Source organism: Podarcis vaucheri, assembly GCF_965113315.1.
Source record: "Podarcis vaucheri genome assembly, chromosome: 7".
Lineage (NCBI taxonomy): Eukaryota > Metazoa > Chordata > Lepidosauria > Squamata > Lacertidae > Podarcis > Podarcis vaucheri.
In genome coordinates, this window is record NC_138765.1 from 6,674,940 (window position 1) to 6,702,240 (window position 27,301).

Here is a 27,301-nt window from a genome sequence, read left to right on the forward strand (position 1 = left end):
ACAACTAAGGTTAAAATTTAAAGTACGGTAGTTTAAATTTTAGTTTAAAGTTTCAAAAGTTTAAAGTTAAGTTAAGTAGAAATTAGGAACATTTTCTGCTCACTATATATATATATATCCACATCAGTCAAAGGAAGTCCAAAAATATGCAGGAAACTCCACAAAGAGTTCGCAACATTTGCTTGGCAAGGGTTAGAGTCAGGTTGTCAGGTTGTCTCTGCTGATACAATTAAGCTACTGTCAGGTTGAAACACTGACTCCAAAAGTCAACACCTAACTTGTAAAGCTTTAACGAGGTAAATGGTTTTTTCATTGATGAACTATAAATTCAAAATATACCAGGCAATTACAGGTCTACACAGTAAAATCTACTTAATAAACGTTGCGTAAGCCAAATGTAACTTACTGGTATCCCCTCCATGTATTTTTTTTTAAGCCTTTGAGAGATTTCTTGAGTATAGTATTGTGACTAATACAGCTGACTCACAAACTTTTATTTCAAAATCTTCTTGCCTATGAATACTCATCATCCCTGGCAATGGGCATCTGGAGGCGAGTATTGGGTGATGCAAGTCTCACTCTCAGTTAAAGAAAGACAGCAGTAAGACCCAACAGCCCTGGTCACAATACCCAGTGGTAACTGAGCATGTACCCATAATTCATAGAATCATAGAATCATAGAATCATAGAATCATAGAGTTGGAAGAGACCACAAGGGCCATCGAGTCCAACCCCCTGCCAAGCAGGAAACACCATCAGAGCACTCCTGACATATGGATGTCAAGCCTCTGCTTAAAGACCTCCAAAGGAGGAGACTCCACCACACTCCTTGGCAGCAAATTCCACTGTCAAACAGCTCTTACTGTCAGGAAGTTCTTCCTAATGTTTAGGTGGAATCTTCTTTCTTGTAGTTTGGATCAATTGCTCCGTGTCCGCTTCTCTGGAGCAGCAGAAAACAACCTTTCTCCCTCCTCTATGTGGCATCCTTTTATATATTTGAACATGGCTATCATATCACCCCTTAACCTCCTCTTCTCCAGGCTAAACATGCCCAGCTCCCTTAGCCGTTCCTCATAAGGCATCCTTGATTCCTCACCATCTTCTACAGCCACACACAGAGTTCCTTGGTAGACAAGATAATGTTTCTTCATACATAATGGCTTTCAAGGCTAGAAGACGCACTGGTGCCACTTGAATGGCCTTAAAAGGGCTAGAGGAATTCAGGGAGTGAGGAATAAGACTATCTATGGCTACTAGCCAAGGATTGATGGAGACACTAGGCCTCTGAATCCTGTTTCTGGGAATCACAAGCAAGGAGAGAACTATGGCATTCAGGCCCTGCTTATGGGCTTCCCTTATAAGCACGTGGTTGGCCACTGTGATAATAGGATACTGGGCAACATGGGCTTTGGGCCTGATCCAGCAGGCTTTTACGTTCTTAGCTTGCTGTAGGAAAGTTGTGTAAAGGTAGAAAGTTTGCCTCCACTGCAGAACCAGGAATGAAATCATGTGAAAGATATTTTGTTGTTGTTTAGTCGTTTAGTTGTGTCCGACTCTTTGTGACCCCCTGGACCAGAGCACGCCAGGCACTCCTGTCTTCCACTGCCTCCCGCAGCTTGGTCAGACTCATGCTGGTAGCTTCGAGAACACTGTCCCACCATCTCGTCCTCTGTCGTCCCCTTCTCCTTGTGCCCTCCATCTTTCCCAACATCAGGGTCTTTTCCAGGGATTCTTCTCTTCTCATAAGGTGACCAAAGTCTTGGAGCCTCAACTTCAGGATCTGTCCTTCCAGTGAGCACTCGGGGCTGATTTCCTTCAGAATGGAGAGGTTTGATCTTCTTGCGGTCCATGGGACTCTCAAGAGTCTCCTCCAGCACCAGAATTCAGAAGCATCCATTCTCTGGCGATCAGCCTTCTTTATGGTCCAGCTCTCACTTCCATACATCACTACTGGGAAAACACAGCTTTTACTATACGGACCTTTGTGAAAGATATAGGTTGGGTTAAAGGGAGCCACCATGTTGTGCTGGCTGGCATGTATCCCTATTGATCTGCCTTACTTCTTTCTAGCCTGGGTGGCTGACCAACACAGAGAAGGCCTCATCCTGCAGGCACCCAGAACAGAAACTGATGTCCATATATTAAAATAATTCCCAAGCTGCTTTCGGGCTGGTGGATGAGGAAGGAAGTGGCCTCAGATCACCCTAGTGGCAGCTGAACTCTTGCCCTGGATGTGGGTGGCTCAAAGCAGCAGCAGCCGGGGAGGCTGTTTGGTGGCAGCAGAAGCTATGCAACTGTAAGCTTAACTAAGAGCATCCCATGCAGGAGAAGTTGTGGACCACCGGAATTAAATTTACAGCATGTAATGCCTTAAGAGAGAATATTATGAAAATGATGTATAGGTGGTACATGACCCCAGTCAAGCTTGCAAAAATCTATCATTTGCCCGATAATAAATGCTGGAAATGTAAAGAGATTGAAGGTACATTCTTTCACCTTTGGTAGACGTGCCCAAGGATCAAGGCCTTCTGGGAAATGATATACAATGAACTGAAAAAGGTATTTAAATATACTTTCCCGAAGAAACCAGAGGCCTTCCTCCTGGGCATAGTGGACCAATTGGTGTTAAAGAAGGATAGAACTTTTTTTATGTATGCTACAGCAGCAGCAAGAATTCTCATCGCAAAACATTGGAAGACACAAGATCTACCCACTCTGGAAGATTGGCAGATGCAACTAATGGACTATATGGAGATGGCGGAGATGACTGGCAGAATCCGAGACCAGGGAGAAGAGACGGTGGAGGAAGATTAGAATAAATTTAAAATTTATTTGCAGAAATATTGCAAAATTTATGAATGTTAAGGACATTGAAATGAACTGCAGGGGCTTTAGCAACAAAGTAAAATGTAAGATTGGATTAACAACAGATAAATTAATAGGATATGAATTTGCTGAATTGATTTTTAAAAAGGGATACAAGAATGGGAGATGTGAGGAAGTCTGGGAAAATAAGTTAATTGAAGATGAGAAATTAAGAAAGAGGGAAATTTTTGTTTTTTGTTAATATATGTGTTTTCATTTCTTTTTTCTTTTGATGTGTTTAATGTTTGCATTTTTGTATTGTAATGTTTTCTGTGACTTCGTATTCTCTTTGTCTTTGTACGCTTTTTTATTGTGAAACTTAATAAAATATTTATAAATAAATAAACTAATAAATAAGAGCACCCCATGGAGGTTGTCGGCTGCCTTGATGGGTCCAGTCATGTAGCCTAAGTCCTCACGGCCGCAGATGCAGATGAGTTTGTGAGCAATTCCTGCGGGATTTCAATAAGGAGTAGAGGATTTTGAGTAATCGTGCACCAACACTTTGCACTCTTAACTGCTGTTTCCCCTGAGCTTAGTAGTGTCAGGGAAGGCAGGAGTCTGAGGGGTGGGCAGAGGGGACGAGGCAGCCGGAGTATCCCTGTGTCATCTTACTTTTGTATAACCGACAAAGCTGTTTAGGAATGAGTCAAGACGATGGATTCATCCAGCTCAGAAAATTTACAGACAGGCCACAGCTCTCTAGGTTTCAGGGAGAGATGTCTCCCATTGAGACCCATTAAATGAATAAGGTGGTCATTGAACTCAAGTGCCCCCCTCCCACACAGAAAAGCACTTCTGGGAGCGGGAAAGGATGGTACTTTTAATACCAGGTTCTCGCTTAAATCACTATGGTCCTCATTATCGAGAATTTCAAGCAGAACCAAGAAGTCTGAGATCCTTTTATGTTCCTTTAATCCATTCCTCTCATCTTAGCTCCTGTAGTTTTCCCGCTACTGTAATAATGACCACGTATCAGAACTTTCCTTTCTAGCAGGAGAAGGTGGCTTTTCCATGAAGCACTGCAAGAAAATCATCCAGCTCATTCTGCAGAGCAATAAATTATGGGCTCAGTTGCAATGCGGGAGAGGGAATATATGAAATCCCTTCCCTTTTCCTCTCCCAGGTTAATTGGGAGTTTCAGAAGTTGATATTCATTGGGGCAAGGAGCCCAACAGCAGGTGAACCCACAGCCAACGACAGGCCAAGCTAGATAATTCTAGGTTTCTCCCAATGCTCCTCCATAAGGGGAACATTGAGCCTGAGGAGGAGGGAAGGTGGCAGGTAGTGCCATCCTTGGACTGGTTGTAAGAAACATGGCAGAGGAGGATGGTGAGGAATTCCCCACACCCTACACTAGACCATCTTCCAATGTCTGTATCAATCGTGCAGCAACCTCATCCCCTACTACAAGAGCAAGTGATGATTTGGGAAGTGCTTCTACCAAAGGATCTTTCCATGTGTATCAGCGACTAGAGGTCTGAGGGCCACATGCAGTCTATCTGCTGGCCCTTCAGCTGCCAATCCAGAGGCAAGAGGGTGGAGGGGCAGAGGGCAGCAGTACTGGGACTGGCTGGCCACCATGTTGCCAGACTGGGTGTGGCTGGCCCTCCATACCCATCACATTGGCCCTCCTGGGAAATAAATAATAATAATAATAATTGTCAGGGGTTTAGGAGCAGAGGCAAGGGCAAGGGAGGAAACAGAGAGCGAAGGGGAGGAGGCAGAAGAAAAGATGAGTGATGACGACGACCCGAGATCTCCGAGTCTTTCCAGTGAATCAGAGGATTCACAGAAAGGAGCACCAGTGGCCAGGGCAAGGGGGGAGTCTAGGGGGGCAGCCCAGGAAGATAGAGCCAGAGGGGACTCAGAGGAGAGCAGTTGGAAATCGGGACCAGCGTCACCGCCAGAGAGCAGGGAAGAGGAAGGGAGCCAGGGGGCAAGCGCTGGCAGCTCACCACAGGAGGGAGGGCATGAGTCAGGAGTGGCCACACCTCCATCGGGGAGCGAAGAAACGGTTAAGAGGAAAGTGGAAGGTTGGGCGCGCGCGCCAAGTTCAAATGCAGAGGAAGGCGGCGCAGTAAGCAGCCCGGAAAGGGAGCCAGGTCCTAAAGCCCGGCGCAAGGAGGCAGGAGGGTCCGGGTCAGCGTCAGAAGAATCCCGGAAGGAAGAAGCCCCGGGGGGTAGAGGGACCCAGAGGAGGACAGTCAGGCGGAAAAGGTGGAGCAGGGCTAGGATATTAAGTTGGTGCGCACGGGGCGGAGACTCAGACGGAGCTTCGTCGATCTAGCTACTAGACGTAGAGTTGCGCGCAGCAGCGTGAGAATGGAAACTGTAATTCAATAAAGACTTTTACTTAATGATCGCTGGCTAGCGTGATCCTCTGTGAGCTAGGATCTTCAAGCAGCTCTGACAGTAAGCTCCGTCTCCAAATTGTGGGCATCTACAGCCCCGAGGAGGGGAGAGAAACAGGTGCCTACTAGTGAGCTCACGAACAGCAGACGACATGACGGCTGAGCAGCAGATAGAGGAACTCAGAAAAGCAGTGGCACAACTGAATGCCGAGGCTCTCGCATCCAGGAAGAGAGAGGAGGAGGCAGCTGCCGCCTGCAGGGATCTCCAGGTCAGGTTAGACGTGCTGACGAAGCAGACACCCCGGCAGGAGGGAATTGGGTTGGCGAGACGAACAGGCGGTCTGGTCTCTCACTTCGATGGGAACCTGCAACAGTATCCCAACTTTAGAGCAGACGTACTGTGCGCACTGCAACTGCTGCATAAAGACTTTAGAGATGAGCAAGAGAGAGTGGGATTCATCATGTCCCATTTGCATGGGGATGCTAAAGCATGGCTACGCAATTTATGGAGAGATAAGGATCCGGCGCTCCAGAATGCAGATGCCTTTATTAAAGCGATGGATGGGTGTTTTTTATCAAGTATTGACGTGGATCTTGCCCGGAAGGAGGTGCATGGGCTAAGACAAGGGAGGGCCAGCGTCAGACAGTACCATGCCCGCTTTTTCGCCTTGGTCAGTGCCCTGGAATGGGACAGAGATTCGGCCCCGGTAAGAGACCTCTTTTGGGAGGGGCTGCACAGCTCGATTAAAGATGAGATCGCGAGGGGGGAGAGACCCCGAACCACCCAGGAGGTCGTTCAGAGGGCACTGGCAGTGGGGGTGAGGCTGGAAGAACGTCCGTGGAGCAGGGACGAAGGGCGTGGAGGGCGCGAACCAGCCAGGGGCCCCTCCTTCCTTCCCAGAGAAGCAGCGCGGGCGCAATCCACGCCTCCGCCAGGAGGAGGAGCCGAACCTATGGAGGTTGGAGGTGCAAGGGCTCAGTCAGCAACCAGAGCCCTAGCACCGGCAGCAGTGAAAGCGAAGCCTCCTAGAGGGAACAGGAAGTGTTACGTCTGTGAGGAGCCAGGGCATATGGCGAAAGAGTGTCCCCAGAGGCTCCACAAGCTCACTGCAGCCTCAGCAATGGTGACTGCAGCAACGCAGCAAGGAGGACCACAGCAGGGAAACGAAGCAGTCTGGCTGGAGGAAGAGGCCCTGGGGCCCAGCCAGACGTGTTAGTGACGCAGTCCCCAGAGATTTTACAGCCCGTGAACCCCCTCCCGCCCAAACCAGTGGTGAGGCTCACCGCATCTCTCCAGCTGCCCAATGGAATCACCATGGACGTGCCAATTACCGTCGACTCGGGCAGCAACGCGGACTTTATAGGGCAGGAGTTTGTCGACAAGCACGCTATACAGTTGCTGCCGGCCACACTGCCCCTGCAGGTTGTCACGGTGGATGGCAGGGAGTTGCTAGGGGGGCAAGTGGTGAAGCAGACGCCGCCAATGGCGATGCGACTTGGGAATCACAAAGAAATCATCAGCTTCAATGTCACTCAACTATCGGATACGCCCATTGTATTGGGAATGAGTTGGCTGGACAAGCACAGCCCGACGCTGGCTTGGTACCAGAGGCAGCTGATCTTCGGCTCTTCCTTTTGTGCTGAACACTGCATCGTGCCCCGGCAGGAAGGAGAGGAAGAGGAGTCACAGCTGCTGCTAGGCACGCTGCAAGCGATTCCCCACAAGTACGCAGAATTTTTGGAAGTTTTCTGCGAGAAGGAGGCGGACAGGCTACCCCCTCACAGACCATATGACTGCAAAATTGACCTGCTGCCGGGGGCGGCGCTGCCTAAAGGGAAACTGTATTCCATGTCTGAGGACGAGCTGCAGGAACTCAAAGCGTTCATAGATCATAATTTGGAGCGCGGTTTCATCCGAGAGTCCAAGGCAGCGGGGGGCAGTCCTGTATTCTTTGTTAAAAAGCGAGACACGCCCCAAAAAAGACTGGTCGTGGACTATCGCATTTTAAACAATGGGACCAAGCCGTCGGACTTCCCCATGCCCCGAATCGACGACCTCCTGGCGAAGGTGCGGAAGGGAAAAGTGTTCACCAAGTTAGACCTGCGAGGGGCGTACAACCTCATTCGCATGCGGGAGGGAGATGAGTGGAAGACGGCCATGTTCACGCCACTGGGTACCTACGAATACAGAGTTATGCCTTTTGGATTGCAAAATGGCTCCCACGTTTTTCAAGCTTTCATGCATCACGTGTTGGCGGGACTTCTCTACAAGACGTGCGTCTGTTTCTTAGATGACATCCTGATCTTTTCGGAATCGCAGCAGGAGCATGACAGGCACGTCAAGGAAGTGCTGACCAGACTAAAGCAACATAGGCTCTACGCCAAGCTGGAGAAGTGCCAATTTGACGTGACGGAGGTGGATTTTCTGGGCTACAAGTTGTCTGACAAGGGGCTCGCCATGGACAGCGCCAAGGTTCGAGCGGTATTGGATTGGAAGAGTCCACGCAACCGGAAAGAGGTCCAAAGGTTTGTCGGCTTTGCGAACTTCTATCGCAAGTTTATCAAGGGCTTCGCTATGCAGACAGCGGCCATCACAGACACGCTTAGCTCCAAGAAGAAGAAGTTCGTTTGGACAGAGGAGGCGGAGCAGTCCTTTCAGGCACTCAAGCGTCTCTTCGCGTCGGAAGAGCAGCTGCTTCACGTCAACCCCAGCAGGCCGATGAGGGTGGAGACAGACGCCTCGGACAGAGCCGTGGGGGCGGTCCTGCTGCAAAAGGACCAGCAGGGGGTGTGGCGGCCGGGAGCGTTTTACTCCAGGAAGCTCAGCAAGTCCGAGCAGAACTACACCATCTGGGACAGGGAGTTGCTGGCCATTCATGCAGCGTTCAAAGCGTGGAGGCACTTCCTGATCGGCGCCAAGCACACGGTGCAGGTTTGCACGGACCACAAGAATCTGGAGCACTGGCGCACGGCACAGTTCCTAAACCAGAGGCAGATACGTTGGGCTGAGTTTTTTGCGAACTTCGACTTCCGCATAGAGTATGTCCCGGGGGACACTAACATCATGGCGGACGCCCTCTCCCGTAAGCCACAGTATCTGGAGGACGCAACGCCAGCGGCCGCCATGCACATCTTCGCACCAACAGTATGGGCGTGCGCCGCGGCCACCGTGGACCTGGAGGCGGTGCGGCGAGCGTTGCAGGATGACTCCTTCGCGCAAGCAAAGATGGCAGAGGTGCAAAGGGGCAAGGCTGAGGCCGACGGTTTCCAGCTACGAGATGGATTGCTCATCCGTAAAGGGGCCATCTACGTACCGGGAGACGACCTTCGTGCCAAGGTGCTGCAGCAGCTGCACGACGCGCCCACGGCCGGGCACTTTGGCAAGGAGAAGACGGTGGAATTGGTAGCCAGGGATTTCTGGTGGCCTGGAATGAGAGGGGAGGTCGCAGACTACGTGGCGAGGTGTGACACCTGCCAGAGGGCCAAACCAGTGCACAGACCGCCGGCAGGACTGTTGGAACCGCTGCAAACTCCGGTCGAACCTTGGGAAAGGGTGGCTCTGGACTTTGTCACAGATCTGCCCAGCTCGAGGGGCAAGACGGCAGTGCTGGTGGTGGTGGACCTGTTTTCCAAGATGGCACATTTCATTCCGTGTGCGAAGGTGGCCACGGCGGAGCAAACCGCCAAACTGTTCATAGACCACGTGTTCAAGGTTCACGGTCTGCCGCGGTCTATTCTGTCCGACCGCGGGCGGCAGTTCATCTCGAATTTCTGGCAGAAGCTGATGGGCTTCCTAAACGTCAAGATCAACCTGGCGTCGGCGAGACACCCGCAGACCAACGGGCAAGCGGAGCGGGTCAATGCCATCATGCAGCAGTACCTGAGATGCTATGCGAATCAACAGCCTGCGACGTGGGTAGATTACCTGCCGCTTGCCGAGTTCGCCTACAACAACACGAAGCACGTGTCCACGGGGGTCACGCCGTTCTTCACCAACAACGGGAGGCACCCCAGAACCTTCCCGGGACTGGAAAGAATGGGGGAGGGGGAGCCGCAGACAGCAGATGCGTTCGCGTCGGAGCTGCAGGAAGTCCACGATCAGCTGAGGCGCCACCTGGAGCTGGCCAAACACGCATACAAGGTACAAGCGGACAGGCACAGAAGGGTTGGCGAAGAGCTCCACGTGGGAGACTGGGTCTGGTTAGCTGCCCACGCAGTGCCGGCCAGGTCGTTGGCCAAGAAGAAACTAGGGCATAAACAACTGGGGCCCTACCAAGTCGAAGAGCAGGTCAACCCGGTAGCTTTCAGACTGGCACTTCCGGAGGGTTCCAGAATGCATCCGGTGTTCCACAGATCGGTGCTCACTCCCTACAAGGCACCGCACAGGTTCCAGGAACCCGGAACGGCGCCGAGTCCGGTCAGAGACAGAACGGGGCACGCGGGAGTGGCACAGAAGGAGCGCATCAATGACGTCACGGAGATTTTGGACTCCAGATGGGGGGAAGAGGGGGTAGAATACTTTCTCGCCAAGGAGGGCACCCCGGCCAGTGCGAACAGCTGGGTGCCGGGCTACGCCTTGGACGAACCTCTACTCAAAGACGAGTTTCATGCCCTCTTCCCACATAGACCTATGCCAGCAGACTTTTTCGACGACTGGCTTTTCACGCCCACGCTTTCAGCCAGCACTTTCCGGGGGTTCGACTCGGACGAGGACCCGACACAAGACGTCCGTTCCCCGGAGGGGTCACCCTCGGGATCTGCATCAGAACCCTCGTATTGGTGGGACGATCGACCAGAGGAGCAGTGGCGCAGGAAGTGGCTGGAGGGTCCAGGACAAGCAACGCCGCCAGGAGGAAGTGAGGGAGAGACGGACATGGACGTTTTCGGGGACGACCCTGGTTTCGAGCACGGCGGCACAGAGATGGAAGCGGAGGTGACCGTCGTCGACGAGAGCAGGGACGGAGACCCGCGAGACTTCAGATGGAGGCCCGCCACGGGAAGCGAACGATATCCGACGTTCGTCCCTTTGCAACAGCAGACCCCAGCTCCAGCACCGGAAGGAGGGGAGGGGGGAATGGGGGGCTTCGAGGGGGGGATGGATGTCAGGGGTTTAGGAGCAGAGGCAAGGGCAAGGGAGGAAACAGAGAGCGAAGGGGAGGAGGCAGAAGAAAAGATGAGTGATGACGACGACCCGAGATCTCCGAGTCTTTCCAGTGAATCAGAGGATTCACAGAAAGGAGCACCAGTGGCCAGGGCAAGGGGGGAGTCTAGGGGGGCAGCCCAGGAAGATAGAGCCAGAGGGGACTCAGAGGAGAGCAGTTGGAAATCGGGACCAGCGTCACCGCCAGAGAGCAGGGAAGAGGAAGGGAGCCAGGGGGCAAGCGCTGGCAGCTCACCACAGGAGGGAGGGCATGAGTCAGGAGTGGCCACACCTCCATCGGGGAGCGAAGAAACGGTTAAGAGGAAAGTGGAAGGTTGGGCGCGCGCGCCAAGTTCAAATGCAGAGGAAGGCGGCGCAGTAAGCAGCCCGGAAAGGGAGCCAGGTCCTAAAGCCCGGCGCAAGGAGGCAGGAGGGTCCGGGTCAGCGTCAGAAGAATCCCGGAAGGAAGAAGCCCCGGGGGGTAGAGGGACCCAGAGGAGGACAGTCAGGCGGAAAAGGTGGAGCAGGGCTAGGATATTAAGTTGGTGCGCACGGGGCGGAGACTCAGACGGAGCTTCGTCGATCTAGCTACTAGACGTAGAGTTGCGCGCAGCAGCGTGAGAATGGAAACTGTAATTCAATAAAGACTTTTACTTAATGATCGCTGGCTAGCGTGATCCTCTGTGAGCTAGGATCTTCAAGCAGCTCTGACAATAATAATAATAATAATAATAATAATAATAATAATAATAATACTCTGGGTGGCTTCCAACCAAATATTAAAAACAATACAGCATCAGACATTAAAAACTTCCCGCCTTCAGTTGTCTTTTAAAAGTAAAATAGTTGTTTATTGCCTTGACATCTGGTGGGAGGGTGTTCAACAGGGCGGGTGCCACCACCAAGAAGGCCCTCTGCCTGGTTCCCTGTAACTTGGCTTCTCACAGGGAGGGAACCGCCAGAAGGCCCTCGGCGCTGGACCTCAGTGTCCAGGCAGAACGATGGGGGTGGAGACGCTCCTTCAGGTATACAGGACCGAGGGCGTTTATATAGCTGCTAACCAGGACACTGAAGGCATAACTCTATCCTGCCCCTGCTTGTAGCAGAACCCCAAGTCCACTTCTGAAACTCCGAATTAACCTGGTAGAGGAAAAGGGGAGGGATTTCATTCATAGCTATAAATGGAACAGGAAGGAAGTCGCAACCCTTTTGGTTTCAGTGGTTTACAACCAACATGCCGTTTGTTTTTCCTCAACCAGCTGCAGACGGGAAGGAAGAGGCAGGCTGACACTGTATGAATTTATGCAATTTTGGGCTACATTAAAGGAATGGGAGGCGAGTGATGCCCAAAAATCAGTGGGACAAAAAGCCAGGCGTAAAAGTGCCACCCTGCCACAGGGCCACCAGTGTATTGTTCAGGGGCAGATAAAACCACGTGTTGTGGTTGTTGTGGTTTTAACCAAGGGACTCTAAGCTTGCCAACAGGAAGGTACTGCTCTCTCGATTGGCCAAAGTCCTTCTATTTATACTGGGTCTTGCTGACCTTCAGTCTTTGTGTTGCCCACCAGTCACAAGGACCAACGTCATACCTGTCCTCATGTGGGATTGGAAGTGTGAGCCCACGGGTGACAATGGACCCCCTGTCCAATTAGGATTGTCTCACCTGATGTTACCAGAGTTGGTAGGTTACCAGAGAGCCAGTGTGGTGTAGTGGTTAAGAGCGGTGGACTCGTAATCTGGGGAACTGGGTTCGCTTCCCCGCTCCTCCACCTGCAGCTGCTGGGTGACCTTGGGCCAGTCACACTTCTCTGAAGTCTCTCAGCCCCACTCACCTCACAGAGTGTTTGTTGTGGGGGAGGAAGGGAAAGGAGAATGTTAGCCGCTTTGAGACTCCTTAAAGGGAGTGAAGGGCGGGATATCAAATCCAAACTCTTCTTCTTCTTCTTCTACCTTTGGATCAGAGGAGCTATTCTCCTGGGGCCACTGCAGGGAGGCAGAACCAGCAGCAGGCTGGCTTGGGAATGGACTTTTTAAGAGACTGCTTTCCCCAGTGCCTTCCCAACAGGCTCCGACACCAAGAATTCCTAGAGCTAGGAACCACTGATATCACACCTGCCCCTCGAGGCCTACAAGACCCTAAGACGTTCTCAGATAAAAGTGAAGTGGAAAGGTTAGAATGGAGCCGTTTCAGCTATTGCTCTATTTTATTACATTGCAAAATGATTTGAGAACAAATAGATAGGGTTGTTATCTCATTAGATGATGCCTCAGCCCATAGAGTTTTACTCCTTTAGTAGTCCGGTACAAGCAGTAGGTCGGCGGTTCGAATCCCCGCGATGGGGTGAGCTCCCGTTGCTGGGTCCCAGCTCCTGCCAACCTAGCAGTTTGAACACCAGTGCAAGTAGATAAATAGGTACTGCTCCAGTGGGAAGGTAAACAGCGTTTCCGTGCGCTGCTCTGGTCCGCCAGAAGCAGCTTAGTCATGACCTGGAAGCTGTATGCCGGCTCCCTCGGCCATTAAAGCGAGATGAGCACCACAACTCCCGAGTCGGCCACGACTGGACCTAATGATCAGGGGTCCCTTTACCTTTACAAGCAGTAGGAGCAGAAGAAAAGAGTGCAATTATGTTCTAGTAAAATAAAAATAATTTATTAAAACACATCTGCTCCTCAAAAGGACAACTCCACTTGCAGAAATTTGGCAGGTGAAAGTGTCCCATCTTCATTCTGCTCTGTAAAACAGGCCACCGCATTATTATTGCCTCCATCCAGCCAAACAGTCCAGGCACTGGGCAAGGGAACCAGTAGTTGAGAAGGACCCCTCCGTGGCACAACCCAACTGTGCCACCCTTACCACTCTCCTTGCTGGGCCTCTGAACAGCATTTTAGTGGCTGCTTTTGAACTGGAAACAAAATGTACCCAAATGTAATGCCTGGCCTTTGACAGATCTAGTGGAGAGATATTGCATATCCCAGGGGCCCAGCAATGAGGGAAGCAAGAAGTGTTAGTGGTGTTGTGTCAGAAGGAGGAAAAAAAACCAGGAGTGCAGATTTGAGATTTGAATGAGGGATTTCGCCGCTCACAACTCTAAGCCAATATACAGTACGGCACTGGCTTGTGTGTGCATATCAGGTCCCAAGATACTAACCTCTCTTATTTCCACTCCACAGCGCAGGAATGGCCCTATGAACATCCATGAATTACAGCTGGCCTTGGGAAAAGCAGGTTAAAAGGAGCAACAAGAGCACAAAACTGTTCCTTATTAGGAAACTGGATCTTTATGAAGCTTTTTGTAGAATTTACCCCCTGAAAACGTTTGATGTTAGGAAAGAAGAAGAAGAAGAAGAAGAGTTTGGATTTGATATCCTGCCTTTCACTCCCCTTCAGGAGTCTCAAAGCGGCTAACATTCTCCTTTCCCTTCCTCCCCCACAACAAACACTCTGTGAGGTGAGTGGGGCTGAGAGACTTCAAAGAAGTGTGACTGGCCCAAGGTCACCCAGCAGCTGCATGTGGAGGAGCGGAGACACGAATCCGGTTTCCCAGATTAAGTGACTACCGCTCTTAACCACTACACCACACTGGTGTATGGATTATGCTTCCTAGCAAAGGCGCCAGCTTGCAGCCAAGACTGAGGGGGCCTGGCGCACGTCATCTGTGTGATGTCATGCACGCGTCACACACATGATGGCACATTATCAGGAAGAGGCAGAGCGGCACAGCTTCAATGGCCAATTGGCAGGAAATTCCAAAATCCCATGGCCAAAACAGCTTTCACACATGGGCTGCGGGTTATGGATTGAAATTTGATTGTTACACCCACCAGATAGAAGTGCCCCCAAAACGAGGGCTATATGTCCTTCAGACTCCTGCAAAAATACAGAATGTAGAATTTGGTGGCAGAACTCAGCTCCCCGAGAACATTTGCTGCTACTTAAAATAATGATAATAATGTTTGCTGGATGTTCAAAAGAAAAGGGGTGTTTTGCCCCCCCCCTTCTATGACTAGCTGAAGCAGAATGAACTATGCTAATAAACAAAAATATTTGCTTGCTTTGCAGAATTTGTACAGATCTGAGCAAGTCAGCTTTGCTCAGCTCCAAAATGTGATACTGATATATTTTTTAAAGCACTGCTGATATTGCTGTATCTCTTTTTACTCAGGATTCTACTTAAAACAAGCGAACAATTGAGGCCCTTGTGGGAAAATGCAGAGAAGTCTGGCGTCAGCTGGGCTTCAAATGCTCTGTGTCCTCCATGACTGACCTGGGAAACGCTTTCTGTAAGAGACCGTAACTTCTATCATGTTATTATTATCATTGCCATTGCTCACAAGTGTATCCATCACTTCTTCCATGGAGCCATGGCTGGGCAGACCTTGCCCAGTGTCATGTAGGGGGAGATCTATTACTGTGCACACATTTGAACCAAAGGCTCCCCACAGTGCTGTCTGCTGCATCACACTGACTAATCAATACAGGGACCTGAGCATTTAATGGGCTTGTAAATTTGAGCGGCCTCTCAGCGGCCTTTGTGCTCTTTTCAAACTGAGAAACTTCAGAATGCCTCTTGTGATGGACACATCTACATGCCTGCTGAGGAGGAGGTGAAGAAAAGCCGGTTCATACCCTCCAACATTTCTCCCATGAAAATAGAGATGTCCTATTCCATCATCATCAACATCATCAGGTTCCCGACCCACTCTGGGCAGCTTCCAACATATATACAGTGGTGCCTCGCAAGACGAAAAGAATCCGTTCTGTGATTCTCTTCGTCTAGCGGTTTTTTCGTCTTGCGAAGCAAGCCCATTGACGGATTAGCGGCTTTTAGTGGCTTATCTGCTGACCAGATCAGCTGATAAGCGGCTTAGAAAAAGGGGGAAGGGGGGGGAGGAAAAAAACCAGCAGGAACTCGCAAGACATTGTCATCTTGCGAAGCAAGCCCATAGGAGATTCGTTTTGCGAAGCACCTCCAAAACGGAAAACTCTTTCGTCTAGCGAGTTTTCCGTCTTGCGAGGCATTCGTCTTGCGGGGCACCACTGTAAAAACATATATTTAATATATATATATATATATATAAACATAATAAAACATTATTTTTTGAAAACTTCCCTATATAGAGCTGCCTTCAGATGTCTTCTAAACGTTGTAGAGTTACTTATCTCCTTAGCTTGGGGTCGCATAACTCCATACCCTCCAACATTTCTCCGATGAAAACAGGGACTTCCTAAGGAAAACAGGACACTCCGGGATCCAATTAGAAACTGGGATGGATTTTGTAAATCTGGGGCTGTCCCTGGAAAATAGGGACGCTTGGGAGGTTCTGCAGGTTAATGCCACATCCCCAGGGTAAAAATAGTTTGCCTTTTTCCTCCCTGCCCCTGCTCTGTTGTGACCTTTGCAACTATCCGCTGTGTGAAACTAAAAGCACAATTCAAATGTGAAATAAAAGCTCACCTGGCTATTGTTCTGCCTTTCAGTGGATGGAACTGAACAACTCCCGTTAATTCAGAAGAATGGACTCAGCTGTCTCCTAATCAGTGGGGTGATTGTGCTTCATTATAAACAGGGCTATCAATAGTTATTTCCATGTTAATTAAGCCTCTCAGTTTGAATTCTGCAATCAAAATAAATACAGCACCTCAGAAAAACAGCTGCCGGTTGTTACTCTGTCAAGCAATGTATGATTTTGAAAAGCTTTTTCGTGTGCCTGTCTACTACTATAAAAATCGCTGGGGGTATTTGTACATCATTATAGCCAGGGCAAGGGACGTGGGTGGCGCTGTGGTTTAAACCACGGAGCCTCTTGGGCTTGCAGATCGGAAGGTCATCTGTTCGATTCCCCGCAATGGGGTGAGCTCCCGTTGTTCGGTCCCTGCTCCTGCCAACCTAGCAGTTCGAAAGCACGTCAAAGTAGATAAATAGGTACCACTCCGGGGGAAGGTAAACGGCGTTTCCGTGCGCTGCTCTGGTTTGCCAGAAGCGGCTTAGTCATGCTGGCCACATGACCTGGAAGCTGGACGCCGGCTCCCTCGGCCAGTAAAGTGAGATGAGCGCCGCAACCACAGAGTCAGCCACAAATGGACCTAATGGTCAGGGGTCCCTTTACCTTTACCTAGAGCCAGGGCAATCACAACAGATATTTCCATATTAATTAAGCTTCTCAGATTCCACAGCAGAAAAGTTTGAATTCTGCAACCCAAATAAATGCAGCATCTTAGAAAAACAGCTGTCCGTTGCGATTCTGTCATGACTTGAGTCCATATTAGGATTTCAGTTGTAGCTTTTCACTATTGGATGCAGTAATTTCTACAATATACTGTATTCCACTTGATTGAAGACTTTTGTCTGCCTTGCTGTTGCCCCTCCCATCCCAGCAGATCACCATGCCCAGCACATGTGCTTGTGTCCCACATTATCTCAAGCATGACCAACTGAGATCCTCATCTCACACTGGCTCATGAAACAGCTGGTTCTGGACCCTTTTTGTAATTCTCAAGCAGGAGACTAAACCAAAAAGCCCATCAGTCTGTTTCCCCCCTCCTCTGTCTTTCAAGAAAAACCAAAGCAATTCCTATACCATTTTTAAAAAGAAGAGCAATTTAATTTACACAGAAGTACTAAATGTACATAATTCTTTTAAAAAATTGTTATACACAATAAATACAGTACAAAATTATTTTATAGTACTATATTTCGTTTTTGAACTGTGATGAAGTTCAAACTGGTACCAGCAGGGGGGAAGGAAAGAAAAACTGGTTATTTTATTTTTTTTAATACTAAAAATGAATGGGGTATTACTTTTTGCTTCCTCGTATTTGGAAAGTCTTCTTGTTATTTGGTCTTGGATCGAAAACGCTGAAGGATTTGAATGGGCCTAAATGAAATTACATCAATTTTGAAAATGACCTTTCAGAATTACCCTCTCAAGCCCATTTAAGTCCTAAATTGGCAATGATTTGAAGTGGGCAGTGGATGGTTCTTAAGAGTAGCAATCTGTATCTCTCCTTCTCTTCTCCAAAATACCCCTCTCTTAAAAACCAAAAATACCTCCATGAAAATCTAAACACGCAGAGAGAGACGAGGGACTTCCCTTCCGCTTTTGCAGCTATGAAACCAGAATGCACGGTCTCTTGGCTTAAAAAAATACTGGAAAAGATGTCGTAAAATATACTTTCCCATAATAATGAGGGTGCCGGTGTGTATTATCAACCTCTAATCTGAAGGGAAGAAGTTCCCTGCTTAACTATTTTGTAGTGAGAAGAGGCGGTGAACAAATGAGCTAACAACCCCAAATCCACACTTTTTAGAAGAAGGAAAAAAAGGACACTAAACAAAAAGCCAAACAATTTCATATACATTTTTATATATATATTTATATATAAAAAAGAAGAAAAACCCCACCAGCCTGGGAGTCAGAACATCCCTTATTGCTTCCTAACCATATATGTTTTCCCCCCCTCCCCACATTATGGTAACAAGGGGGTTAGAGGTGGGGAGCACTGTAAGCTTCAGCAAGTAGTGTTTCAAAACCAAACCTGTTTTTTTGTTTCTGCTTGGGATACTCCTCCAACACCTCTCCACGATGAAAGAGGAACCAGTTTGCCCCCAAATCAGCAGCTTCTTGCAGCTGATGAAACTCCGTCGTCGTTTTTTACGCCAGTGGAGGCAAGTTAGTGAGCGTTCCGTGGCACTCTGGCTGGGAAAGCCCGTGTGTGCAGGACTTCTGTGTGTGCATCAGAGTTATGTGTACAGGGCTCTGGATCAGGGTGGCAAAGCGTGAACATGTCCTGGTTGCTCCTGGCCTCCTCTTAAAAAGGCTGTAGCTAATGTTCTGCGATGGAGCACCCCTTTTAAGTGGGGGGCGGGTGGAGCAGGAGGTTGGGCACGTGTTTTGGAATATCCCCAAAGGCTTTCTCTCCTTGCAAGAAGCAAGTTTTGAAATGCCACCTTACACAGAACCAAAATTAAATAAGAGAGCAATGAAATGAGATTGCAGGGACACGGGTGACGCTGTGGGTTAAACCACAAGAGCCTAGGACTTGCCAATCAGAAGGTCGGCGGTTCGAATCCCCGCAACGGGGTGAGCTCCTGTTGCTCGGTCCCAGCTCCTGCCCACCTAGCAGTTTGAAAGCACGTCAAAGTGCATGTAGATAAATAGGTACTGCTTTGGCGGGAAGGTAAATGGCGTTTCCGTGCACTGTTCTGGTTCACCAGAAGCGGCTTAGTCATGCTGGCCACATGACCCAGAAGCTGTATGCTGGCTCCCTCAGCCAATAACGCGGGATGAGCGCCGCAACCCTAGAGACGGTCATGACTGGACCTAATGGTCAGGGGTCCCTTTACCTTTACCTAGCATAAGACAGGAACAGTGCCTTTCTTCTGTTGCGGTTATTGTAGACAGAATCCACTGGGACAGTCTCATATCCCCAACTGATATGAATGGGGGCTGTGCAGGGTATTTTCTGAGTGGAACTGCATCCTCTTAAAAAGAAAATCTGATCCAGAAATCCCTTGTGGAACCTCTGGTGTGGACACAATAGTTCCTGCACGAGGCACTATTCATTTGTGTGCAGTGGAACACACAACACAGTGTGCAGTGGGCTCTGGCATTCTGTTTTCTTAAGCAATTTGCACCATTGGTAAGATGGGGTGAGTTTCGAAACACACTTTGTCAAAGACAAAAAAGAGAGAGAAATTTAGACCTTCAAACCCCCTTTTTGGTTCAATTATATCCCCAAAAACTTCTCCAGTAAACTGCATTTTTAAGACACAAACTTTTTTCTCTACTTCACAAGACACAGTAAAGTTTAAAGGAAGAGGAACTGATGCTAAGGAATAGGCTTGGACCAATAGTGACATTCTCTAGTATTTTCTGCATTTCCCCTGTAACAACATTTTCAGGTAGAAGGACTATTGGTATTCCCCTCTCTTACTGTTTTTTTTTTGGGGGGGGCAGTGGGGTGGTGAAATGCAGCTAACAAGGACAACCAGCCAGAGGAAAGAAAAAATGTCTGCAGGTACATTCGGTACTGTGTGCACAGAGAGGCCTGGGGGAAGAAATGCAACACAGAAATCTACAGGTGGGTTTACATGTTCTCTGCCCTCGGTCAAAAAGTGTGAGTGATGGTAAGGCAAGATAATAATGAAAATAATATATATATATATTTATATTTTAAAGGCCTGAATTCAGTCTCTTTATCCACATACTAGAGATACTAGCCAGCTCTCTACCCACACATCCTATAACAGATTTTGACAGATAGCTGCCAAGCATGCTTTGCAACTGAACAGGTAAACATAAAATTGTTTGTATACTCAAGTAGCTTCATGGGAGCAAGTAGCCAAGGGAGAATGAGGCAAAGGCAAAAGAAATAATAGAGCAAGTCACACAAGTGCACAGACAATGCAAGGAGTGAGAGATGGGGCAAAACTGCTCAGAAACACCAACAAACTGCCGTATTTTTCCATGTATAAGACTAGTTTCCCCCCTAAAAAATAATGCCCAAAATTTGGGGGCGTCTTATAACAGGGGGGCCATGTCTTCCCATTTTCTTAAATCGGAGTCCCCAAAAATAGGGGTCATCTTACACATGGGGGCATCTTATAGATGGAAAATACGGTAATACATCTAAGAAAGCTTGCATGGGAGCTGGACCATTCAGCTGCCGACAAGATCCTAATTACTCCCTCATCTTTACTTAGGAAAGAAGTTATCTCAGATGTACTGACTTCTCTAAATTGCCCACGTTGTTTCTGCAAGCACTGACAAACTCTCTTTCTCACACATACACTCGTTTTTAGAATGAATAAATCAAAGAAGCACACTGATAATGTTAAGGCCTCACTTAACTGTGTTTGGTTTTTGTGGGGGGTGGGGGGTGGGGAGAGAAGTCAGCAAAAGAAAGAGTTGAGAACATCAGTTTTTGGGTACCAAAAGACACAGCTAGCCAGGATGTTTTCGCTGTTCTGAGTTCCAAATCCTCCTGAAGGCCCTGGTTTAAGAATATACATTTAGCTGTTCGGGGGGAGTTTCACATTTTTAAAAGCGGCATTCCAACACAACAGAATGGCAGCTAAAATTCTCAAAAGAAATGTTTATTTTCCTGTAACTAGAAAACTAGAAAAGTTGCTGCGTCCATACAGTTTTGGTTACTGCAGCCTCCCCCCCCCCCGCCCCCCATAATTGTTTTTTAAACCCTTTCAATACTTTTCATGACATTTTATCATCAGAGTTTGGTCAGGGACAGGGTGGTGGTGATGGTGGACACCAGGGGAGGAAACTATCAAAGAGACTTTGTTTCAGGACCGCTTGGAGATGGGGGAATGTAGAAAAGGAGCACGTGAAGGAATTCAGAAGGCAGCTGCAGCAAATTCCCGACTCCTGGAAACCAGAATTATAGCTTTTTTTTTTTCCCTTGGAAAGAAATAAAGAAGTCTGAGGGGAGAAGAGGGAAAATTAAAGATTTATAGCCAATGGCTGAATGGAGATCACTTGGCACTATTACAAAAGGACAGACAGCTTATCTCCCAGTCAGACTTGCTGGGCCTTATTTCCGGCTCTTGGTTTATTCTGTGGGACAGCCGCCAAAAGAGTAGGCCGGCCTGCATTGAATCTGAAACTTGATGTCAAGAAAGATATTTCTTTTATTTCCTTCATTTCTTCCTACAAGCAGGGAATGTGGGATGCAGTGGCACAGAGGAAGAAATCCAGTTTTGGTAGTTTGATAAAGCTGGCTGTTTGCTAATAGGCAACTCTGAAAATAATGAGCATATAGGCCCTGCTGGAGAATGAAGAAAGCAGAACTCTTTGGCAGCACACCCATTGCTTCGCAAGCTGTAAGCTAAGGTATGCGTGTCTGCTTTGATTTTAGGTAGCATAACTAGTCTGGGAAGAAGGGAGACCTACAGTAGCCAAAAGGGGCACACACGAGCAAAATTACGGTATGCGCTGGATTCTCACGACTGAATTGTACTCAGTAGGAATCCAAACGCGCCCTTAACAGTCTGGTGAACTAAAAGCACAACAGTATATGTTGCATTTCCGACTCAACTCTGAAGCAACAATGGAGAGTCCTTCTCCCTGACAGGATGAGAGTGAGGAAAGTAAACTTTCAAGACCGCGAAGCGTACAAAACATTAGGAAATGGGGGCCATGAACTACGGAGGAAACACAGACAATTTTACCCCTTTCTTTTTTCACCAGCTATACTCCCTTAGTGAGCAGGGCATTCATACAATGAAGCAGGCGCTGAATCTGGATAGTGATTATTTTTTTTTGGGGGGGTGCTCTCTCACTCCTTCAATTATGTAGAAAATCATCCTATTTGCAAAACCATGATGATTTCTATGCGCACATACTAATGATATAGTATGGCTCTGCAGGCTATGAACTCTAGGATAACTTATCTTCACATGCGTTGTGTTTGCACACGGTGGGCTGAGCAAAAGTGCACACACCACATTCTCACTTTTATGCTCTCTTGGATAGAATACAGAAGGCTCAAGGCAGAAGAAACCTGTCTCTAATGCATGGTGCTGAGGAGGACACAGACATAACCAGAGGGGAGTTTTGGCACCTGGAAGCAGGAAAATATGGTCTGCGTTTGTTTTTGCATCCAGTCTGTCACTTGAGGATTAGTCTGGAAGAGTGTGAATTAAATGGGGGAAACCCCCATAAGGTTGAAGACTTTGAGAATCAAACCAAGCACCCGCCTTCCTGAGCTGCACTGCAACACTGTGTTGTAACAGGATTTAGGAAGAATCACAAGAATGTGCCGTGGAGTACCCTGACAGTTCCATCTGAAAACCCAAAGGGCAGCAACATTTACTCTTGAGGTCCATATGCAAAACAATACAATTTTTTGACCTTTAGGTACAGGCTCATGTTGCTGTACTGGGATCAAGGAGAGATTCAAAATTGGAAAAATGTAGTAAGCTTTCATCACCTTTCCTTAGTGGGAGAGTATATAAACCTTCAAGTTATGAAAAACTCATCAACAAGGAGGAGCATTATTTCCCAGTTTGAGCCACAGCAAGGATAAAGTTAAAGGTAAAGGTAAAGGTACCCCTGCCCGTACAGGCCAGTCGTGACCGACTCTAGGGTTGTGCGCCCATCTCACTTAAGAGGCCGGGGGCCAGCGCTGTCCGGAGACACTTCCGGGTCACGTGGCCAGCGTGACGAAGCTGCTTTGGCGAGCCAGCACCAGCGCAGCACACGGAAACGCCGTTTACCTTCCCGCTAGTAAGCGGTCCCTATTTATCTACTTGCACCCGGGGGTGCTTTCGAACTGCTAGGTGGGCAGGAGCTGGGACCGAACGATGGGAGCTCACCCCGCCGCGGGGATTCGAACCCGCATCCCTAAGGATAAAGTTATGTGATTGCAAATAAGGGAGAAGTGGTCCAGCTTTTTGGAGTCGGCACCACCTCTAATATAGAACCAATTTCTACTCATCAATGCCCTGTTTTCCACTAGGGCCAAGTCCTGACCAGGTTTACAACAAGCTTCTACACTAAGTCACAAAAATACTTGATTAACAATCACCTTTGCTCTTTAAAAAAGCCAAGTCTGCTACCTTTCCAACTTGTCTGCCAAATGGTTTTGTGCTAACTCAAAATTCCCCAAACAGAAGACTGTCTGTTGACAACCCACCTCCAAGCCTGTTCTGAAGTTTTCTCCTCACACAACCCAGCAGTAGAGGAAGTGAAGAGGTCCCTGGTTCTCTCTCTGAAGAAGGCTAAGAGACACCTCCTAAACAACCACCAATTCAGCAACACTTTCAGGTGGAAGAGCATTCGTCCCTATAGAGTATGTGGCACTAAAGAACATTAATACACCACAGAGGAGAGAAACGAGAGAGATGGCACTTCCAAAGGCCTGAGATGGCACCTAAGCAAAGTGGCAAAATGTCCTGCAGGGACAAGGAAGATAGTTGCGGAAGAAGAAGGAGCCCAAAGTGAATTGGATCGTGTGAGGAGGTTGCAGCTGTAGATTCCATCATGCAGAGGACTCACTGACAAGAAATCCAGTATTTTCAGGTCCAGTGCAAAGTTTTAAAGAATACTAACAGGGCATACTATGACTGCCACCTGTCAAGGAAAAGGAGAGAGTCTTGAATGGAAGACTTGGGACGGCAGATCTCATACTGCTTCATTTGTACGCCACTCTCCACATACCAATCTCTCATGCGATCAAGTCTAAGCTTTGCCAAGCTGCGGCTAACCAAGGACCGCATCCTACCTTAGCTGTTCTGTTCCCACACAACTCAATGTTGTAATGTGGGGAATGCTTAGCTCTTTGTTTTTCTGTGAATAAAGTCAGAGGTAATCTAAGAATCTGAAAGCAAGGTCGCCCTACCAGCATGTGACTTGCTTGCAAACACTTGCATAAATCCTGCACACATAATTATTTTTGTTTTGGGGGTGTAGATATCAAGAGTAGACAAAACGAGAATCACCGACAGGAAAATAAAATGGGAGATCTCAAGTCAAAGGTCGTAACAAATGCAACAGCCAAGAGAGAGAACAGAGCAGAGCTATGTTAACAAGCCCCCAGGCACTGCTATCTTATCCCCCAGCTAGCAAGAGGAAGACGCTGACAGTTTTCACTAAAGGATTCTCATCCTCTCACATGACTTTTGTCCACATGCAGGAAGCAGAAAGATAGGTGAGAGGTGCAATGCTGTGGTTTTAAAAATGGAAGAAACCAAGGTGGGAAACTGAAGCCACAGGATGCAACTAGAGAGGAAAACCTGGCAGCTGCTGCAAAGGAGGAAGAAGTCAAAGAGAAAACTTGCTTGGCTTCCTGCCCATGCCTGGCCGGGGTTCCAAGTCCCCTCTCTTGGGAATGCCCAACCAACTGTACACCTCTGGCATCTTGAATAGATTTCTTTTGACAAAAGTTTGACAGGTTGGTTTATTTAAAAAAAAAAGGGGGGGGGAACGTTAGAGAGAAATGTACACCCTCTTGCCAGAACTTTCCTAGTTTCACTGATCCTGACTGCGTTAATCAGACCCATGGATGTCTGGGGAAGGACTGGCTTCCTCTTTAAAAAGGACTTATTTGTAAACTCAACCCACACTTCTTTGTTTAAACCATTAGTGTTTGTATCTTTTCTCCTTTCTCCTTCTTTTTTTTGCATTTTGTTCAGATTCTATTTTTTTACGTTAAAAAAGGAAAGAAAAAGCAGACAGTTTATACTTAAAATAACTTAAGAAACCCCACAAAATCAATGACATAAATTGCTCCTTGTGGCAACTCCTCTGGAGTTGTCCCCCTGCCCTACCCCATTCCTTTGGCCTCCCCGCTGGCTTCTGGCTTGGGATTTGTGAAAATGTCCAAAATATAGGTGTGGAGTTTGGGGCGGGGAATAAAACCCAATTATCATCAGAGATTCAAATTAGCAATTTGTTACAGAATCTAAATATTACACAGCCAACACTACCACCTATGGGCCCCCAATCCAACCCCCACCCGCCTGCCTCGCATTTGCTGAACTTCTTCTTTAAAAATGGTGCATGTGATGAGACAAGTATATTGTAAATCCAGCCGCAGCTTTACAACAACCAAAACCCATCATATAAACACTTGGATGGATGAAGCCTCTGTAGGACATTCTCACTGCCCGCCCCACCCCCAGATCCCCGCTCTTCCCTTCTGGTATCAGCCCTATTCTATCAGGTCTCTGGGAAGTGGCACCTTGGCTTCCAACCGTTTCCCAGACAGCAGAAGCTGTAGCAGCTCCAGTCCTTGGCTCTCTTTGTACAGTCTCTGCTTGGTATAGATTTCTGTTATCTGTTCAACGTCCTTGCTCCAAGGCCGCCATTGTGATTGGGGGCAAGGTAAGCGTCCGTGCGGTGGACAGGGGAAGAGAAAGGGGGGGAGGAGGAGTTGTATGACGAGGAGGGTGCTCGGGTGTTCTGGCCCCCAGCTTGAGGTTGCTGCAAGTTCAGGATGCTGTCAATGGCACTCTGTAGGTGCTCGTTGAGCGAGTCATCTGGGGGGCTGTCGCTGGAGAAGCTGGCATTGTCCACATCGAAAGACTCTGACTTTCTGCGTTTGGCTGGGGGCAGGGGCACGTCCCATGTGAGTTCAGAGGCAGAACCATGGTCAGGTGGCTCGATTTTTATCATCCGGTGATAAAACTCATCCTCAACCTCCGCCAATTCCTTCATAAGGCCACTGGTTGAATCGTCGGTCTTAGGAGGGGTGAGGCTCTCTTGCATCACGAGGGAACGGGCATCGCTCCGGTTGAAAAAGGTATGCTTGGTAGCCTCCTCTGACCGGCTCTTCTCTGCCCCAGCCACAGAGGGGCTCTCGTGGGTTTTGCGGGAAGTGATGACGCTCCTGGAGCCCCCGTCCTGCTTGATGATGAGGGTGCTTGGCACCATATCGACTTTCGGGCTGCTCTCTTTCAGGCAGGTGTCAGAGGCTTTATCCGCTACAAAAGCGTCCACATTCTCCCGGTATGTCTTACGGAGGGGAAGCCTGCAGTAAGTCACAAGGGGCTTTTTCTCCACTGGAGCTGCTGTGATATGATCAACGGTCCCATTCATTTGCCCCGCCGTTGAGACGGCAGTGGTGGTGGCAACGGCTGAAGCCGACGAGTGCTGGTCAGCTGTTTTGATCACTGTGCACATGGGCGGCGGTGTCTGGTGAACCGGGTCCAAGGCAGTGTTGTGAACCACTTTGCTAAGGCCCGCCTCCTGTTTGATCTTCAGTTTCAGTCCAATCCGGCTCCGGGCTTCGTAGGTTTTGATGGGCGGCTTACTCCGGGAGGGCAAGGCATCCTCGTCACCATCTAACGAGGGAGAGGCCTTGGCCCACGTGACCGACGGAGAGCCTCCGCTGTGCTTGATGACCAGTTTTGTTGGGTTGATCTGGGTTGCCATCTGCACCGGAGGTGCCTTCAGGTTCTCAGAAGCCAGAGCGGCACTGCTGGACAGAGCACCCTGAGCCAGAGAAGAAGCAAAACTCTGCGACCGCGAAGATGAGGAAACATACTCATCTGCAAGAGAACAACATGTGTCACTATTTCAGACAAAAACAGAAGGAGGTCTTCTCACCCCACCACTGACTTAACAACAGCAAACTTTAACCTAGAGTTGGCCACTTCTTTAGTGTCACGGGCCACTGTATTCTCCAGTTACAAGCTGGAACAATTCAGTCCCTTTCACAGATGCCCAATCCGGACTACTACCTCTAGTAGCACGAGATGCTCATAGAAGTCGGTGGTCCAAAGTAGTGCATCAAAAACTACTTATATGTGGCCTCCAAGCACAGCAGCTCCTGAAAATGGGTCTCCCCAAGGCAAAAACTATTATTGATCAGCGCATGAAGGATACTGAGCAGCAAAATAATCTGGCCTATATTAAGAAATTTAGTGCTTGGTATGCTCATCTGCCCCCCTCCCACTTTGATTTTCGGGCACCTTATTTGTCTACCTTAACCATTCCAAAACTCAGGCGGGCCTTTACACTGGCCAGACTAAATATGTTACCCTCGGCTGTTCTTGAGGGTAGATATCAAGGAACTCCATTCGAGAACCGGCTCTGCCCCTGTGGAGCTGGCTGTGTGGAAACTGTGTCACACGTTCTCTTGTCTTGCTCCCTATATAAAGATCTCAGGGACGAGACCATCGCGCCGCTCCTGTCTGCCATCCCGGGCTACTCTTGTGAAGCCAAACTGTTCTCACTCCTGGCCGACCAGAACGGCTCGACAACAGAGAAGGTTGCCAAATTTGTCGAGAGAGCAATGAGACTGAGAGCTGCTACCTGAGTGACATTAGCGTCGTCGCCCAGATTCCTCTCCTAGGATCTTACTATTATTATCGTTATGTTTTGCTACTATTATTTTGTCGTCCCCTAAAATGTATTTTATATAATTGACTTTGTAGTTTTATTCTTTGTATATCGTATTGTTGTTTTATTGCTATGGCCGATG

General features: G+C 48.5%; 1 protein-coding gene across 9 annotated transcripts in view; it reads right to left on the reverse strand.

The window, feature by feature from the left end:
- Positions 1–16,937: 16,937 nt before the first annotated feature.
- The window catches only part of BICRA (BRD4 interacting chromatin remodeling complex associated protein), a 96,236-nt gene continuing 85,872 nt past the window's right edge, over positions 16,938–27,301 (reverse strand). For 8 of the 9 annotated variants that reach the window (XM_082230931.1, XM_082230934.1, XM_082230936.1 and 5 more), the window contains one exon: positions 16,938–26,366. In XM_082230931.1, coding sequence (XP_082087057.1) covers positions 25,150–26,366 — 1,217 coding nt within the window. In that variant the 3' untranslated portion in view covers positions 16,938–25,149. The remainder of the gene's footprint in view (positions 26,367–27,301) is intronic. The other variant, XR_014221715.1, reaches the window with a different exon arrangement.